The sequence below is a fragment of the Otolemur garnettii genome, unplaced genomic scaffold, assembly GCF_000181295.1.
Source record: "Otolemur garnettii isolate 467f Iridium unplaced genomic scaffold, OtoGar3 scaffold00109, whole genome shotgun sequence".
NCBI lineage: Eukaryota > Metazoa > Chordata > Mammalia > Primates > Galagidae > Otolemur > Otolemur garnettii.
In genome coordinates this window covers 1,289,525-1,306,151 of record NW_003852504.1, presented here as the reverse complement: position 1 = coordinate 1,306,151, position 16,627 = coordinate 1,289,525, and the positions used below count along the sequence as shown (strand labels likewise).

At 39.6% G+C, this 16,627-nt stretch overlaps 1 protein-coding gene across 1 annotated transcript in view; it reads right to left on the bottom strand.

Moving 5' to 3' along the window:
• Positions 1–236: 236 nt before the first annotated feature.
• OCRL (OCRL, inositol polyphosphate-5-phosphatase) overlaps positions 237–16,627 on the bottom strand; it is a 61,172-nt gene continuing 44,781 nt past the window's right edge. The window contains 5 exon segments of the mRNA XM_012809624.2: positions 237–1,313; positions 1,526–1,637; positions 2,437–2,564; positions 3,389–3,473; positions 4,359–4,475. Coding sequence (XP_012665078.2) covers positions 1,189–1,313; positions 1,526–1,637; positions 2,437–2,564; positions 3,389–3,473; positions 4,359–4,475 — 567 coding nt within the window. The 3' untranslated portion in view covers positions 237–1,188.

The window sequence follows — 16,627 nt, the reverse complement described above, 5'->3', positions numbered from 1 at the left end:
TCTTTCTTTTCTTTTGTTTTTTTAGACAGTCTCAATTTGTCACCTTAGGTAGAGTGCTGTAGTGTCATAGTTCACAGCAACCTCCAACTCTTGGGCTCAAGCAATCCTCTTGCCTCATTCTCCCAAATAGCTGGGATTACAGGTGCCCGCTATAATGCCCAGCTATTTTTTAGAGATGGGGTCTCACTCTTGCTTGGGCTGGTCTTGAACTCCTGAGTGCAAGCAATCTTCCTGCCTTGGCCTCCCAGAGTGCTGAGATTACAGGTGTGAGCTACCTACCGTGCCCAGCCTTGGAGGTGGATTTCTAAGTAGGATATGGGTTCCACAGACACCCAGGATTAGTCGTTATCTAAAATTTGAATGACGAGAAAGCGACAGTGGGAAGTAAAACCTGTCAAACATGAATGTTCTCACTCTTCAAATACTCAAAGTGCTTCCCATTCTGATTGTGATTCTCTGGCACCAATGGGATGTCATTTCTAATCGTCCCTACTAGTAGTAAGTTATGCTACTAAATGCGATCTGAGACAAAAGAATATGGTTCCACTCAATGTGGATTCATAAAAAGGCCAATGTTACAGAGACATAAAGATGCCATTGTAGTAGAAATGCACAAACCCATGTTAACAACCACATGTACACAGTGAACTCACTGTTGAGGACACCCAAGGAGTCACTAGCCTCACTCAGACTTCATTCAAAGTTATAGAACGACGGGAGTGGAGTGCAAAGGAGTGATATGGGGAGGAGGTGAGTCAAAAGTGCTTTATATGAAGGACTACAGACAAGTCTGAGCTACGCCAAGTAGTGCTTATAGGCCTAGAATGGACACATCTCAGAATCTAGGCCTAGGGTACCAAGGACAAATACGACAATTGGATAGGAGGGAAACAAACACATCCCTAGATAAAGGAGTGTAGATACATATCTCTTTGCCTTATAAAGAGAAAACACAAACACACCAAAATACGGTAACTTTGGCTTGGCAATGTAAGTCTAAAAGTATTTTGTGTGAAGGATACGGCAAAAGATGGATTAGGAAACTCTTTTCCTTTTACACTATAAACAGAACTTGAAATTCTGAAATAGACCCTTCCTGTGGCATGACTTTTTTTAAACCATTCTGAAATACTTGGAGCCCAAGATGTTCCACCTCTAAAATCTCGGAGAGTAGTAAGAGGAAAAGCCTTAGTCTTCATCGTTCCCAAGCAGAAAGCCCAGAAGAAACTGAATAGCACGCTGGCGGTCACTTGGAGTCTGTCTTGCCAAAAGGTTGGGTGGAGGCCTTAGGAGAAGACTAGTGAAGAGAGTAGCTAGAAGGTGAGAGAAAGAAAAGGGAAACCTTTATCAGGCATAACCTATGCACAACCTCAGGGCTGGGGGTAAGGGGCCCTGGGGATGAGGTCAGTAGGATGGAAGTGACTGCCATGTGCCTAGACATCCAATAAGGTATACAGTGTGTACAGTGCACACAGATTGTCCTTGACAAACACCCCCATGCAGCCATTCTCATGAGCACTCTTACCAATCATGTTGGCACTGACGTTGTTGTATTCAGAGAATTTTAAGAGTTCGCGAAGAAATGCCATCAAGTAACGAAAAACATTTCTATGGCATCTTGGAAGCTGGGAAATCACCTGTTTTTTTTTTTAAAAAAGGGGGTGGGCAGTGAGGAAAACAGGTGGAAGAAGGGAGTAAGAGGAATTCACAGCTGCTATAAAAATAGTTTATAATCCAACCCTTACAAGACCCCATTCATCTGTCACTACTCTTTTTGGTTGCTCATGATCAACATAATACCTGCCAAATTGTAACTTTGAAGTAAAAATGGTCATACTTTGGCTCCAGTCCACTCAATGATCAGGCCATGTGGTCATCACACATTCACATGCACCCCCTTCCTCACAGGCAGGTTGGTGTTAATCTGTTCTTTTTCCATCTCCCCAGACAGGTAGTCATGGTATCTACTAAGCTGAAGGGTTTTCTCTACAATGTCACTTAGCATGCATGAGGTCCTCCTTTCCATACTCACTAGTCTAATTCACAGGTAGTCTCAGCTGTTGTGCACCAAAATCATTTCAGGATTAAAACCACACAGAGAAGAAAGGCTCCCAAGTGAAGCCCACCTTTCCTGCTAATGTCAGCCAGAATTCCATGTATGATCAGCTTCACCAATTTTACCCCAGAGTACAGGTATCCACCCCATTATGTTTTCTGTAAACAGAAATAGGCCATCTAGGGAAAGGTGGTAAATACATAGGAAATAACACAACCTAAAATTTAAGGGTCTCAACCCTCAATGCTGCTGTCCTGCCATGAATAACAGATCCACACCCACCCTACCTCACAGCTGGCTGCATACCTGGCCTTATAAAATTGATGATTTCTCTATGAGGGAACCTGCACCTAACACAGCCTCAGATCAGTAAAACTCACCTGTCGGCAGACCCGGGGATCATGAGCAGAATCAAGACATCGCTGATATAGCTCATAACAGATGACTGGCTCTGGTAGGGCTTCCAGGAAAATGAGCAGTGCTTCAGCCACAGAGTGATTACTGCCAGCTGAATCAACAAGTCAAGGGAAAGGGGCTTCAGGAGAAAGGCCACACAGAAACCTGATTGGTTCCCGTCCTCAAGCTCCTACAAAGACTATTTCCCCCCTCCTATTCAAGGCACATTGATCCTAATTGGGGAAATTTTGTTGGCCCATGTACTCTGCAGCTCAGTTGTTACAGAATTGGTCAAAGACTCTTGGGAGCTTTGGCCAAATTTAGAGTCAGGGGAATATAGTCTAAAGTAGGCGTCCTCAAACTACAGCCCATGGGCCACATGCGGCCCACAGAGGACATTTATCCAGCCCGCTGGGTGTTTTTGCCGCCACTGCCTGTCCTGCTTAGTAGCCTACTTGTCCAGAGGCCTGCAGTCCAGCCCTCCAACGGTCTGAGGGACAGTGAACTGGCCCCCAGTTTATAAAGTTTGAGGACCCCTGGTCTAAAGAGTAAGAGTTCACACTAGACCAGTCCTATAAACCAGTTTCCAAGGTATCCAATCCTTCCCCTTGCCCTAGTGACAGTACATGTGGTGGCAAGAGTCATCAAGTGCCTGAACTGCATCAGTGTTGTGGCTTCTATGTTCCATGCCTATTAAAAGTCCATGCTTACCAAAAGCCTATTAAAAGCCTTGCTCCCTTTTAGTAAGAACTTGATACAGAGAGAGGTCAAAAGTTCCTGAAAGGAAATTGAGAAACAACTAAATAGTGATTATCTTATAATAAAATACAATTACAAAGAAAATAAATATAGAAGCATAAAAGTCAAATGTAGGTACAAAGAAGAGTTTGGCCAAGTACTCATCTAGCTTCTTAAACTTTGGGTAGAAAAGGATACGGATTATCTCAGGAATGCTAGTATCCAGACAATCAATGATCTTCTGTAACTCTTCCTGCATTCCAGGGGTTTGGAATAGGTCCTCCTAGCAAAGAAATAAGAATGAAGTAAACAGACAAGATAATCAACCCTATGGTTCTAAAGATAACCCAGGGATTAGAAGAGCAGCAAGAAACAAAAGGGAAGGGTGATATGCATATTAGTGATTAGGAATGGAGGTGTAAAAATATCATCTTTACCCAATATAATGTCTATAATATGTTAAAATTTTATTTCAAATAATAAAATAGTCTTCAAAGGTTTTAGCCTATACCTGATAAATACGACTAGATGGCTAAATTAGGAAACCAAGTGTTCCACCTTTAGTCTCTTGAGAAGAAGCAGAAGGCAGAGTCCTAATCACATTCAAATGCTAATACTACTAAACCCCGGGGAAGGAGTAAACTGCATGCTCATATTAAGTCTTGCTTTCAAGTTATATTATTCTTTAGTTGATAAGAGAATATTACATTTCAATTTGGTCCCAAGAAATTTTTCTTTTTGGGGGAATGGGTTGGGATGGTTAGTATTTTAAATAGGATTTAAAAGAAAAATCAGGACCAAGTTAAAGAAATGGGCTTAAAGTCTGCTTTGGATTTGAAAATCTGTAACAGCTAAAGTAAACATTACTGCCTCAGGTACAAAGCTGTCCACGGAAAAATAGTGTGCAGCCAGGAGATAGGCGTTCTCAGTTCCGGCCCTGGCTCTGCCACTACACTTAGACTGTGGTCTTAGGTAAATACTTAGCACACATGCTTCAGCTGTCATATTTATGAATAGGGATATTTCCACCTGCCTGGGTAACTGGACAGTGCTGCTGTGTGGAGGGAGCTTGGCAACGTTAAAAGCACTACGCTGGCATGAGGTATTATAATATCCTACAGGACTTGCACACCTTCCAATGTTGCAGGGAAGATCTAGTCTCACTTACCTGGTTACAGGCATATCTGAATAAGTGATCTACTAGAAGCCAGATCTCCTTGGGGACCTGAAGAGGTCTCTCACTGGCACCTTCATCCAAGGGAACCATTTGCAGAGGAGATTTCTCCTGAGAGATGAAAGGGGATGAGAACTAAGTAATCTTAGAATAAAGAATTCTCTGTGCAACTTAATCTCCTTCAAATTCTGGTCATGTGGGTACAATGTGATCTTCATCTCTTGAGACTTTTCATTTCTTCTAATTGGGGACATCCCTGCTCAGATAGCACTTGATACTGATTCCCAGAGTTAAAGCACCTTCTTTCCTAAATGCCTCACTTAATTGTTAAACATTTCATTTGGGTTTACAATTTTTTTTTTTTTGAGATAGAGTCTCATTCTGTTGCCTTCGGTAGAGTGCTGTGGCATCACACAGCTCACAGCAACCTCCAGCTCTTGAGCTTAGGCGATTCTCTTGCCTCAGCCTCCCAAGTAGCTGGGACCACAGACGCCCACTATAGTGCCCGACTATTTTTTGTTGTTGCAGTTTGGCCGGAACCTAGTTTGAACCTGCCACCCTTGGTATATGGGGCCAGAGCCCTACTCACTGAGCCATAGGCATCGCCCTGGGTTTACAGTGTTTATCATATGGTTACATTGTGTCTTAAATACTTGAGAATCAGGGTTCCAGTGATATAGTCACAGTATAAGTCTACACACCAGGGTGATTTACAGACCATTAAATTTCATTGTCAATATAATACTTGAGAGACCAGGGTCTACGCTTAGTTTACTTTTAACTTATTCCTTCTTCAGGTCTTGGCACAAATACTACTGCTTTCACTGTTGATTTAAATTAAGTTTCTTGGCCCTCAGGAATTAAACAATTTTCCATATTAGACCCACATATATGAATACCTTAGACTTGATGGCAGTTTTAACCGTAAGGCACCAAAACTCCTAAGCTTTAATATCTAAAAATAGTAAACTCAAGACAGCAAAGCAAGAGACAGAAATACCATGAAAAGTCTAGAGTCTGAATCCAGAAGTTACTGACTATATTAATAGCTCAACACAAATTTCTGAGGGCTTTCTGTCCTTTCACCTACCTTTCTGTTATCAGGTTGTTCTGAAAGAATGTAAGAGAAAAATCCAGAAGTAACAAAAATTAGACCAATGAATGATTGAAATTTGAAAATGGCGAGGAAATAAACTTAGTTGTCTTATGTTTATGTAATCAAGTATAAATTATATGAAAAAAGATGTTTGAAATAGTAAAGGCATTTGAAGGCAGCCTTCAGAAAAATCTTTGTGGAGAAAACGATGACCAAGCTCTTTTATACTCCTCTCTCCACTATTTCCAGCTTAAGGTCATACATTCTGTATGTTTAACCTCAGGAAATTCTTGTTCAACACTGTGCAACCCATAAATTCCATCCATGAGCCCCAGCCAAGTAGCTTTAAGGGAAAGAAAATTGAGTATTTCACTACTCTCACAGAGACCATAGTATGGCTCTTCTTAACGCTGTGCACTTTAATAAGCAGTGATGACCTTTTAAAGCCTTTGTAAGAGAATGAGGAAGAGAAGGGAGCATGACAGTTGATTACCATTTAAAATCTATTTTTCTTTCTTTTTTTTTTTTTTTTTTTTTTTTGGTAGAGACAGAGTCTCACTTTATTGCCCTTGGTAGAGTGCCGTGGCATCACACAGCTCACAGCAACCTCCAGCTCTTGGGCTTAGGCGATTCTCTTGCCTCAGGGGATTCTCTTAGTCCGAAGTAGCTGGGATTACAGGCACCTGCCACAATACCTGGCTATTTTTTTGTTGCAGTTTGGCCGGGGCCGGGTTTGAACAGCCACCTTCGGTATATGGGGCCAGTGCCCTACCCACTGAGCCATATGTGCTGCCCCCCCTTTTTTTTCCTTCTTACAGTAAGGAGTATGACAGTTGGATACCATTTAAAATCTTTTTTTTTTTTTTTTTACAGTGTGCTGCTTCTCCTTCTCTGGGATTCTATCACTTGTTCATGTTCCCTATAGTTGCCAGAACTTCTATCAGTGGCTTATCCACTGACTTCTTTCCATTTTTAAGCATTAAATCCAGGCATCCACATTATACCTTAGCCAAAACACTGCCCATAAAGCACTGTGCTAACTTTTTGGACCAAATACAACACATGTACAGATTCTTTAGCAGATGTCTCCAAACTTATCATATATAAATTATTCAGCACTGATTCATGTACTTTCAAAAAAATCTGACATCTAACTAGAGCTTTTCCTGTACTAAGGTATTAAGGCAACACAAGGCATTGCCCAAGATAAAAAGACAGAACATGAACTGCTCTTAACAGGGAAGGGCTGGGAAACAAAGCTGTCTTAAAGTTTAGTGGTTTAAAAAGGTTAATAAAATGTCAGTAGGTTATATACATCACTCACTATCCATTTTGAAATTCATGTGTGATAATAAAGAATGTCACACTTGTGTCTCTGAAGTCTAGAGAATAATCATGCACAAGAAACAATACTTTTAAAAATTTCACAAATAGAGGGCTGGTGTGGTGGCTCATGTCTGTAATCCTAGCACTCTGGGAAGCTGAGGCAGGTGGATTTCCTGAGCTCATGGGTTTGAGACCAGCCTGAGCAAGAGCTAGACTCCGTTTCTAAAAATAGCTGGGCATTGAAGCCGGCACCCATAGTCCCAGCTACTTGGGAGGCTGAGGCAAGAAAATCACTTGAGCCCAAGAGTTTGAGGTTGCTGTGAGCTATGATGCCACAGCACTCTACGGAGGGTGACAAAGAAAGACTCTGTCTCAGGAAAAAAAAATTCACAAATAATTCTGAACTCTGATTTTCAAAGGAAAACCAAGACATTTTGTCTTCTTTCAACAAGACACATTCAGTGCCTAATAAGCCCACACTTCATACCTTTGTGGTAACATCTAAAGCATAAAAACACTATGCTATCCCCATCATTGAAATACATTAAACTCCACCAGTGGGAAGATCCATCAAATACTCTTATGAAAGTGCTTCAGGAGTGTTTATTAATTTCCTGCTTCTCTACTTGATAGTCCTCTATGGAGCCAGGTGCTCTCAGGTTGAAGATGGAGAGGGAGGGAGGCATTGCAGAAGGGGTGCTTCACTGGGCAATCAGGAGACCTGGGTTGTAGTGCCTTCCACTCCACACCTCTGCTGTCAGGAACAGTACTACTTTAGCAAGTTTCTCAACTGAAAGCACCTTGGTTGTCTTTTCTGTTAAAATGAAGAAAATACCTTACCTTGTCTGAAGGCAGAGAGCTGGACCAGATGATCTCTTATGATCTCAATCAGGTCCATGATTCTACTCTATGCTCTCTTTCTTAACTGTATCTGTATACTCTTTCAGTAATTAATTGCTATTATCACTAACACGAAATTGTTTTTTTTTTTTTTTTTTTTTTTTTTTTTTTAAGAGACAGAGTCTCACTCTGTCGCCCTCAGTAGAGTGCTGGGGAGTCATAGTTCACAGAGACCTCCAGCTCCTGGGCTTAGGCGATTCTCCTGCCTCAGTCTGCTGAGTAACTGGGACTACAAGCGCCTGCCACAATGCCTGGCTATTTTTTTATTGTTGTTGTAGTTTGGCCAGGGCTGGGTTCAAACCTGCTACCCTCAGTATATGGGCCTGGCGCCCTACTCACTGAGCCACAGGCATCGCTCAACACCAAATAATTTTTAATGCAACAGAAATCTATGGCTGTGTATACTGTCATTAGAAATAGAGGACAGCTAGCTGGTACCCTCCTCTAATTCATGGGCTTTCAGATATATCAAGACAGCTCTGTAGTTCTTATTTCAAAAACACAAATATAGAACCTTGAGTCCTACTGCTTTTATTGTACTGAGTCTCAGTGACTTGACTGGTATAATAAACATCTTTCCTGTACTTATATACTTAAAGACAGCTGGCGGGACTTCAGGGGATTATCACCAAGTCAGAGGTCTCTGATATGGGAATGTCTAGAGACAAATTCCAAGGACCACAGTTAAGTGTTAATCAAGCATAAGAAAAACTCTCATAACCACCAATGGATAGCATTACCTTTTCTAGGAAGCTGTCTTCATCCTGAGAGCACAGCAGGAAAAGAAAGTCATTGGCAGATAGAAAATGATTAGAATTAATTTACAGAATTAGAAACAGATCAGTATTAGAATTCACTAGATTACCAGATACATATGCTTTAAACAACTATGAACTCCTTCAAATAAATTATGACTACTGAAAATGGAATACATTCTCCATATGCAAAGTACTCTATAATGCACATTAACATTTTTGTGCAGTTTTTTGAGATTATCACTCAAGAAACATGTACAGTCTTAGACTTCTACTCCTTCTGGCAGTCGCCAACTGACCCAGACAAATGTCCATTGATGTTTCTTCCTGTTCATTTGCTGCTTGGAAGCAGGCCCTGCCTTTGTACTGTGTGACTTCTGACCTCATCCTAGTGCTACCTCAATGAAAGAATGTGGTTCTGGGCCTGACAGTGGCCATGTGGTTCTTCTCACCACAGCTGACCACCTAAGCAGTATCCCAGACTCCTTTCTGTCTCTTTATACCCACTTCCCTCCTCAAAGGCCCCCAGAGTACCTAGATTTAAAGGTTCCTCTGAACTATGAATGAATTTCATTTCAGACCTTTGTGATCAGAAGATCCATCATTGTCCCCTATTTGTTTTCCTTTTCTCTTAGAAAAGAGAAGCAGGGGAGAGGGGGAGGGAAGAAGGTACTTTTTAAATATTCCTGTCTTTTATGCTATGAGTACAATCCAGTAATTATAAGAGCAACAATAACTACTACCACTATTTAGGGAACATCTGCCATGTGCCAGGAATTGTGGAAAGTGCTTATTACAATGTCATTTAAGCTGCATTATGTACAAAGTTGATATTATTCCCATTATAAAAATGAAGACACTGAGACTCAGAAGTTAAATTATTTGCCCAAAGCCACATTTACTATTAAGGAGTAAGTGGCAGAATCAAGATTAGAACTCAGGTTATGACCAACTTAATAGTCATTATCACCTATGTTAACTTGGACAACTCAAAAAGAACAATGTGGGCTCGGCGCCTGTGGCTCAACCGGCTAAGGCGCCAGCCACGTACACCTAAGGTGGCGGGTTCGAATCCCCAGCCCGGACCCGCCAAACAACAATGACGGCTGCAACCAAAAAATAGCCGGGCGTTGTGGCGGGCGCCTGTGGTCCCAGCTACTTGGGAGGCAGAGGCAGGAGACTCGCTTGAGCCCAGGAGTTGGAGGTTGCTGTGAGCGCGATGCCATGGCACTCTACCCAGGGGGATAGCTTGAGGCTCCGTCTCAAAAAAAAAAAAAAAAAAAAAAAGAACAATGTGATTGCTTCCTGGAATGGAGAGGCTGTGAGAAGCTGTGAGAATGTATTCTCTATAACAGTAAGAGACCCCACTTGTAAGGTAGCATGGTTAATGGAAAGAGTATAGACACTTAGTGTTACACAGTCCTGGGCACAAATCTTCATTCTGCCTCTTATTAGCTTTGTATAGACCTCACACAAGTTGCCAAACTTTGTAGAGCCTCAGTTTTTTCATCTCTAAAACAGGGATAATAAAATTTACTTCAGAGGGACAAGAAAGCAGTCTAAAACCAAGCAGTATGCCAGCAGAAGGTATGAGTCTCTCAAAGCTCCTCATACATCCTCAGGAACTCCCAATTGGATTCCTCCCAGCCCTAGTATGCACCACTAAGCACTCAGGTATAAATCATATGTCTCAGGTCTGATAAGTAAAAGGAGAAATTACAATCTTACTGCCTGAGATGTACGTGGGCTAAGGGTAGGTAGGGGTAGGGGTAAATATGTTTCTGGGTATTCCAAGCAGTGATGCTGAATATATTTCCCCTAAACGACTATTATGTACAGCAATTAGGTTTTTTAGTATTGTTAAATACTTTATTAGTTAAACATGCCTTTGTCAGTTTGCCTAGATTTAAATATCACATGAAATAATGAGTACTAGTGCTTTATAAGGTACATGATACTTACAGTACTATAATTATAACATTTTTTAATGTGCAGTTAATTCTGAATGCCAAACATCTAATTTAATATAATTTTGGCCTACAACCTCTTATAAAGTTCAGGAGCACATTTTAACAAATAGAGAAAAGCCTGTCTGATATACTTTATATTTCCCCTCCCATAAACATGTGACACATGGTATGATGAGTAAAACTAGGCAGAGATTTTGCACACTAACTTGTCAAACCAGGCCTTCAAAGGAGTTTTCTTTAACGGTTTAAAAAATGAAAAGACATTTTCTTTGAGCAGTGGCCATCTACCAGAACAAGGCACTGTGTCTTTGTTGGGGAGGACAATGAGAATGAGGATACATAAAGGACAAAGACATGGTTTGTCCCTGACCCTGGTTTGTGACTGACTAGAAGTGAGGAGTTTCAGAATTTAGAGTCTGATATTGCCATAATTCACAAATTAAAGTTTTTAATAAATGGTTACTAGCCTTTAAGGATTTTTAAGAGTAGAGATGGGGGGAAATATTACAAGTAGAAGAGGCAAAAATAAAGAAAGGCACAGAGAAGGTAAATTGCAAGGTGAGTTTAGGAAGAAATTAGACATCTAGTTTGTGGAAAGCATGAGGAATGTTTAGAAAAACAGGAGGAAATAAATTTGAAAAGGTTTTTGAAGTCAAACTTTGGGTAACCTTGAAGGAGAGAGGTTAAGGAATTTGGATTGTATTCAGCAAGCATAGGGGAGCCACTGCTACCTTCAAGCAAGGACTTGATGGGCCCTTAGCAGAGGTACAGAAAGATTGATCTGATGGCCCTAAATAGGAAAAATTGAAGGCAGTGAAGAAGAGGGGGTAGAGGTGGAAGGGTGGAAAGAGAAAGAGGAAGGGAGGGAATCATTCAAAGGCTATCAAGGTAAGTCAAGCAGGATAGGGTAAATACCTAAAGTAATAATGGAAAATAATGTATTTCGTTTTTGGAAAAATGAATGGATATAAGAGAAAATGATTAAAAAAAATCAAAAGTACTTTGATGGAAGGGTAAGAGATTTGCAATGTGAGTTTATTTACCTGAATGCAGGTATAAAAAAGTAGATATAAACTATGTTTAATTCAACCCTGGTCTCAATTTTGAAAATAGAAACATCACTTAACCTTCATTAGTAAATAGCTAACTTCTATGTTAGTCTTAAGATTACTACTACTAACTACTCAGTTCAATCAACATTAAGGGGTAGAGATGCCAACCCTCTGCTGAAAGCCATACATTGATCACATTAAAAAAGGGAACCTAGTTTAGGATTTCCCCAGTGGGACAACACTGGCACATAACAAATACAATGCAAATCATTTTTTATCCCAACATTCACTCTTAGAAGAATGTTCCCAGCAGTAAATGCAGCTAAAATAATATAAAAATCATTTAGAGGTGGAATATTCAAATTTAAAAATGAAAAGCAGAAAACTAATGGAAACTGAAGTTCTAAAAAGGATTAGTTCATATAAAATACAGAAGAGAGAAACACAAACCATACATCTAACAGGATAAGAAATGGGTGCTCCCATTTGTAAAAAATACATAATGAGAAGATCACAGGGGACAAATTAATCAACAACTTATTCCTGTTACTTCAATTTTTTGATACTGTTCTCCCAATCAATAGACATGTCCACAGGTAAATATGGTTTCTCCACCCATACCTCAACTTTTTCCATCTCTATATTTATAACCGAAACCCTTAACCAGATCTGCTAAGTTAAAAACCCTGGTCTCCTTTCTATTAGTCCATTCTACATGCAACACCAGAATGTTCCTCTAAATGTATCAATTTACAACTTCATACTGATTATCAAAGCCTTCTGATGATTCTAGATGCCTTCTGGCTCAAGCACAAGCTCATCTGTTGACTTTAAGACTTTATCACCTGCCCCTATCCTGCCTAACCAGCTTCACAGACTTTTTTCTTTTTTTTTAGAGACAGAGTGTTACTTTGTCACCCTCGGTAGAGTGTCGTGGCATCACACAGCTCACAGCAACCTCCAGCTCTTGGGCTTGCCTCAGCCTCCCGAGTAGCTGGGACTACAGGCACCCCACCACAATGCCTGGCTATTTTTTGTTGAAGTTTGGCTGGGCCTGGGTTTGAACCTGCCACCTTCAGTATATGGGGTTGGCGCCCTACTCACTGAGCCACAGGTACCACCCAAGCTTCATACATTCTTATCCTTAATCATCACTTTCTCCAGGAATCTTAATTTTTTTTACACATTGTCTTTTTGCTTTCACCTTCTACCCTTTATTCAAGATGTTCCTTATGCCTGAAAGAACCTGCTCACCCAATGTACTAATATATGTCTCTTAATACTTGGACTTGACGGCTCGGCGCCTATAGCTCAACCGGCTAAGGCGCCAGCCACGTACACCTAAGGTGGCGGGTTCGAATCCCCAGCCCGGCCCGCCAAACAACAATGATGGCTGCAACCAAAAAATGGCCAGGCGTTGTGGGGGGCGCCTGTGGTCCCAGCCACTTGGGAGGCAGAGGCAGGAGACTCGCTTGAGCCCAGGAGTTGGAGGTTGCCGTGAGCTGTAATGCCACGGCACTCTACCCAGGGGGACAGCTTGAGGCTGTCTCAAAAAAAAAAAAAAAAAAAATACTTGGACTTGACTAAAAATACTTCTGTGACTAACCTCAAATCACTTTCCCAGTTTACTTTATTCTTATTGCTGGACTTATTTCTAAGTCATATTAATGTTACATGCATCAAATATTTATTAAAACTAAAATAGGCTGATTCTGAGATTGATTTTTATAGGGATTAGCTGGTCAATCAATCAATAAGCTTTTATAGAATATAAGGGCCTGAGTCAACAGTACAGGAAAGGAATCTATTATTAATATAAATTAAAACCTCCATAACATTCATTTTAAATGACTTTCCAAAATACTCATGTACCAAATACACTGGACATTAGCCAGTAAAGGTAGTTAATGTTCAAATCATCTCTAAACCAAACTCCTTGTTAACCATGATTTAAGATTTAGCCATATTATATATGCAAGTATACCTTCATCATTACTAAATTAAGAAGAACTCACATAAACTCTATAATACTTTATATCCAGTGGGTAATGAATCAATATTGATGATTATTTGCTACTTAATATGCTAGTTAATACAACAGAAAAATCTTTCTTAATTCTGTAAAAGAAAAAAGATGATTATAAACAGTATATTCTTATCTGTTTCCCACTTGTGCCAATATCAACTACTACATATTCTAGGAGGGGCAAAGTCACTATTATTGAGTTATTTCATTATTCATTTGGTGGGAAGAGGTAGTGGTACAAGAATCTTTCTGAAACAGTAAGTGGAGAGACCACACATACACTGAACTCATTTCTGGCTTCAACAACATTTTAAGAGTAAATAACACAATGTAGGATAGGTACTATTATTAATAGCATTCATCTCATGAGATTTGAGATATCACCTTGGACCTTGGGAAAAATATGAACAAGTATCAGACTTATAAATCATTTTTAAAGGTAAAGATCAAGTCAAAACAGAGTGGAAAGGTATTAAAGATGGGATACCAATTACTTTAGATTTCTTGTTTATTATCCCACACTAATACAGGGTTAGTATCTCTAATCCAAAAATCCAAAATCGAAATCCTCCAAAATCTGAAAGTTTTTGCACATCCACATGATGGTCAAAGGAAATGCTCATTGTAGGATTTTAGATTTCTAGATTATAGACGCTGAACTGGTAAGTATACATAGTATAAATGAAAATATTCCCAAATCTGAAATGCTTTTGGTCCCAAGCATTTTTAAAAAGGGATATTCAACCTGTATAGATAATTTCCTCACCAGTGAGATAAAGGAATTTAATAACACTGAAATTCAACAGACTGTGAAAAGAATCAGAACTCTAAATCTTACAAAATAAAACCTTTAAAAGAATAAACCAGTTGTGCCCAACATGCAGCCAGGGGGCCCCGTGCTGATTTTGTGAGAACTTATTTTGTTTATGTATGGTGTTGGACATCTTGAAAAGTAAAATGGACTTTTTTTTTTCTTTGCTGATCAGTTTTTGTTAGTGTTTGTATATTTATTACATGGCCTAAGATAACACTTATGCTTCCAACGTGCAGCAGAGGAAAAAAAAGGTTGGACACTCCTAGAATAAAGGATGATCAAATACATATGATTTAATATGAACTCAACAATTCTGAAATTAAAAATGATCAGGGTTCCATCTTTTTAACCTTGAATTACTTATGTACAAAAAAGAAGGAAAAGGGCTACCTACAGAGCCATTAATTCCTCTAATGATTTTGGCTACTTTCTATTCATGGACAAATATGGTGGAATTACCTCATAATATATTTCACATAAAATATAATATTTTTATGCTGGTTGAGCCTCCTTCTGGTCAATCTCAGAATATGGGAAAATTATGGCAAGAATATATTATAATGCATCCACCAACTCTTGACCAAAAATAAGCTAGGTTCCAGTTTACAGGAAATGAGGGCGAAGGAAAGAGTATAAAAGGAATAAGCTAAAAAAATACCAAGAAGAAAAAATTAGCTTGATTTAAGAAATGGTGGAACCTTAACTGGACAATTGTACTGGACCCTTAAACAGTCAATGTGGCTGGCCATGGCTCACACCTATAATCCTAGCACTTTGGGAAGATGAGACAAGAGGATTGCTTGAGCTCAGGAATTGCAGGGTACAGTAAGCTATGATGATAACACTACACTTTAACCCAAGAGTTAGAACAAGACCCTGTCTCCAAAAAAGGTCAGTATCATTAAAGAAAAAAAGTAGGGAACTGCATTACACGAAGAGAGACTACAGAGACCTCATCAAATATACTAAGTGAACCCAGATTAGATTTTGGTTTTAAAAAAGCCATGAAACAAATTCTTGAAATAATTGGAGAAATCCGAATATGGACTAGATGTTAAATGATACTATGTATTACTGTTAGCTTCCTTGGGCATAATAATGGTATTGTGCTTACATAGAAGTTTGTCCTTTTTCTTAAGAAAAGGCTAAAGCATCTCATGGTAAAGTGACATGATATTACTACCTAATTTCAAATGGGACAGCAAAAAAACTGTGTGTTTATATGTATATAAGGCATGTGGCAGCTCGTTGTACTGTTTTTTCAATTTTCCTGCACATTTGACATTTTTTATAATAAAAAGGTGAGACAAAAAAAGCTAGGAGATAGTGTTTGGGACGAAGGACAAGGGGTGGAAGAAAAAGGAAAACAACATTCAGAACATACTCTAAAAAGTGAAATACTAAATTTGAAAGACAGAATTATGGCGGTAGAAGCAAAAACAATTGTCATGAGAAATAGCAGAATGGCAGGATATGAATAAGAAAATGGTTTTCTCTCAGAGGTGATACACTAAGTCATGAAGGCTCTGGGGACACAAATATAATTCTAAGAAAGAATGCTGGGGCTAGACTCAAGTGTTTTAATCTGCTATCTGAGTCACAGCTAAAACAATTCCATGGCAACAGATCACACTCAGACAAGCCACCAGCAGCCTGTCTATTGGTCTAGTCCTCTTTGCTAGATGTACAATCACTTGCTCTGGCTAGACCAAAAGGAACCACATGAATATTAATGGTAATGATATTTACCCCTCTTTACCTAATTTTCCTTGATAAAAGACCATGAATATACTTTTTCAGCCCAAAGAAATTTGCATCCAAATCCAACAATATTTTCATTTAGAAGGGAACGTTCTTTTAAAAATTTTTTTTGTAGAGATGGGAGGGGGGGTCTTGCTAAGCTGCCCAGACTGGTCTCAAACTCCTCCCGCCAGGGCCTCCCGAAGTGCTGGGATTACAGGCCTGAGCCACCATGCCAAGCCGGAAGAAAGGTTCTTAATAGGATGAACTTGTTACTAAATCAATTTATGTTACTTAAGATAATAAGCACTACTTCCTTCTTAAGAACATTAATATTATAGCTTGACTTGGGTGGGGGGTGGGAAAAATCATCGTCCTTTCCTTTCTTAAGTGAGTCACATTAAGTATCAAATTTCAATGTATACTTTTAATCATCTGGGATACTGAAAAAATGCAAATTCCTAGGCTCCACACCCTACAATTTTGATTCTGTTGCCAGGAGTGAAGGGAAAAGAACCTTTACTTCTTTTTTTTTTTTTTTTTTTTAATTGAGACAGAGCCTCAAGCTGTCCCCCTGGGTAGAG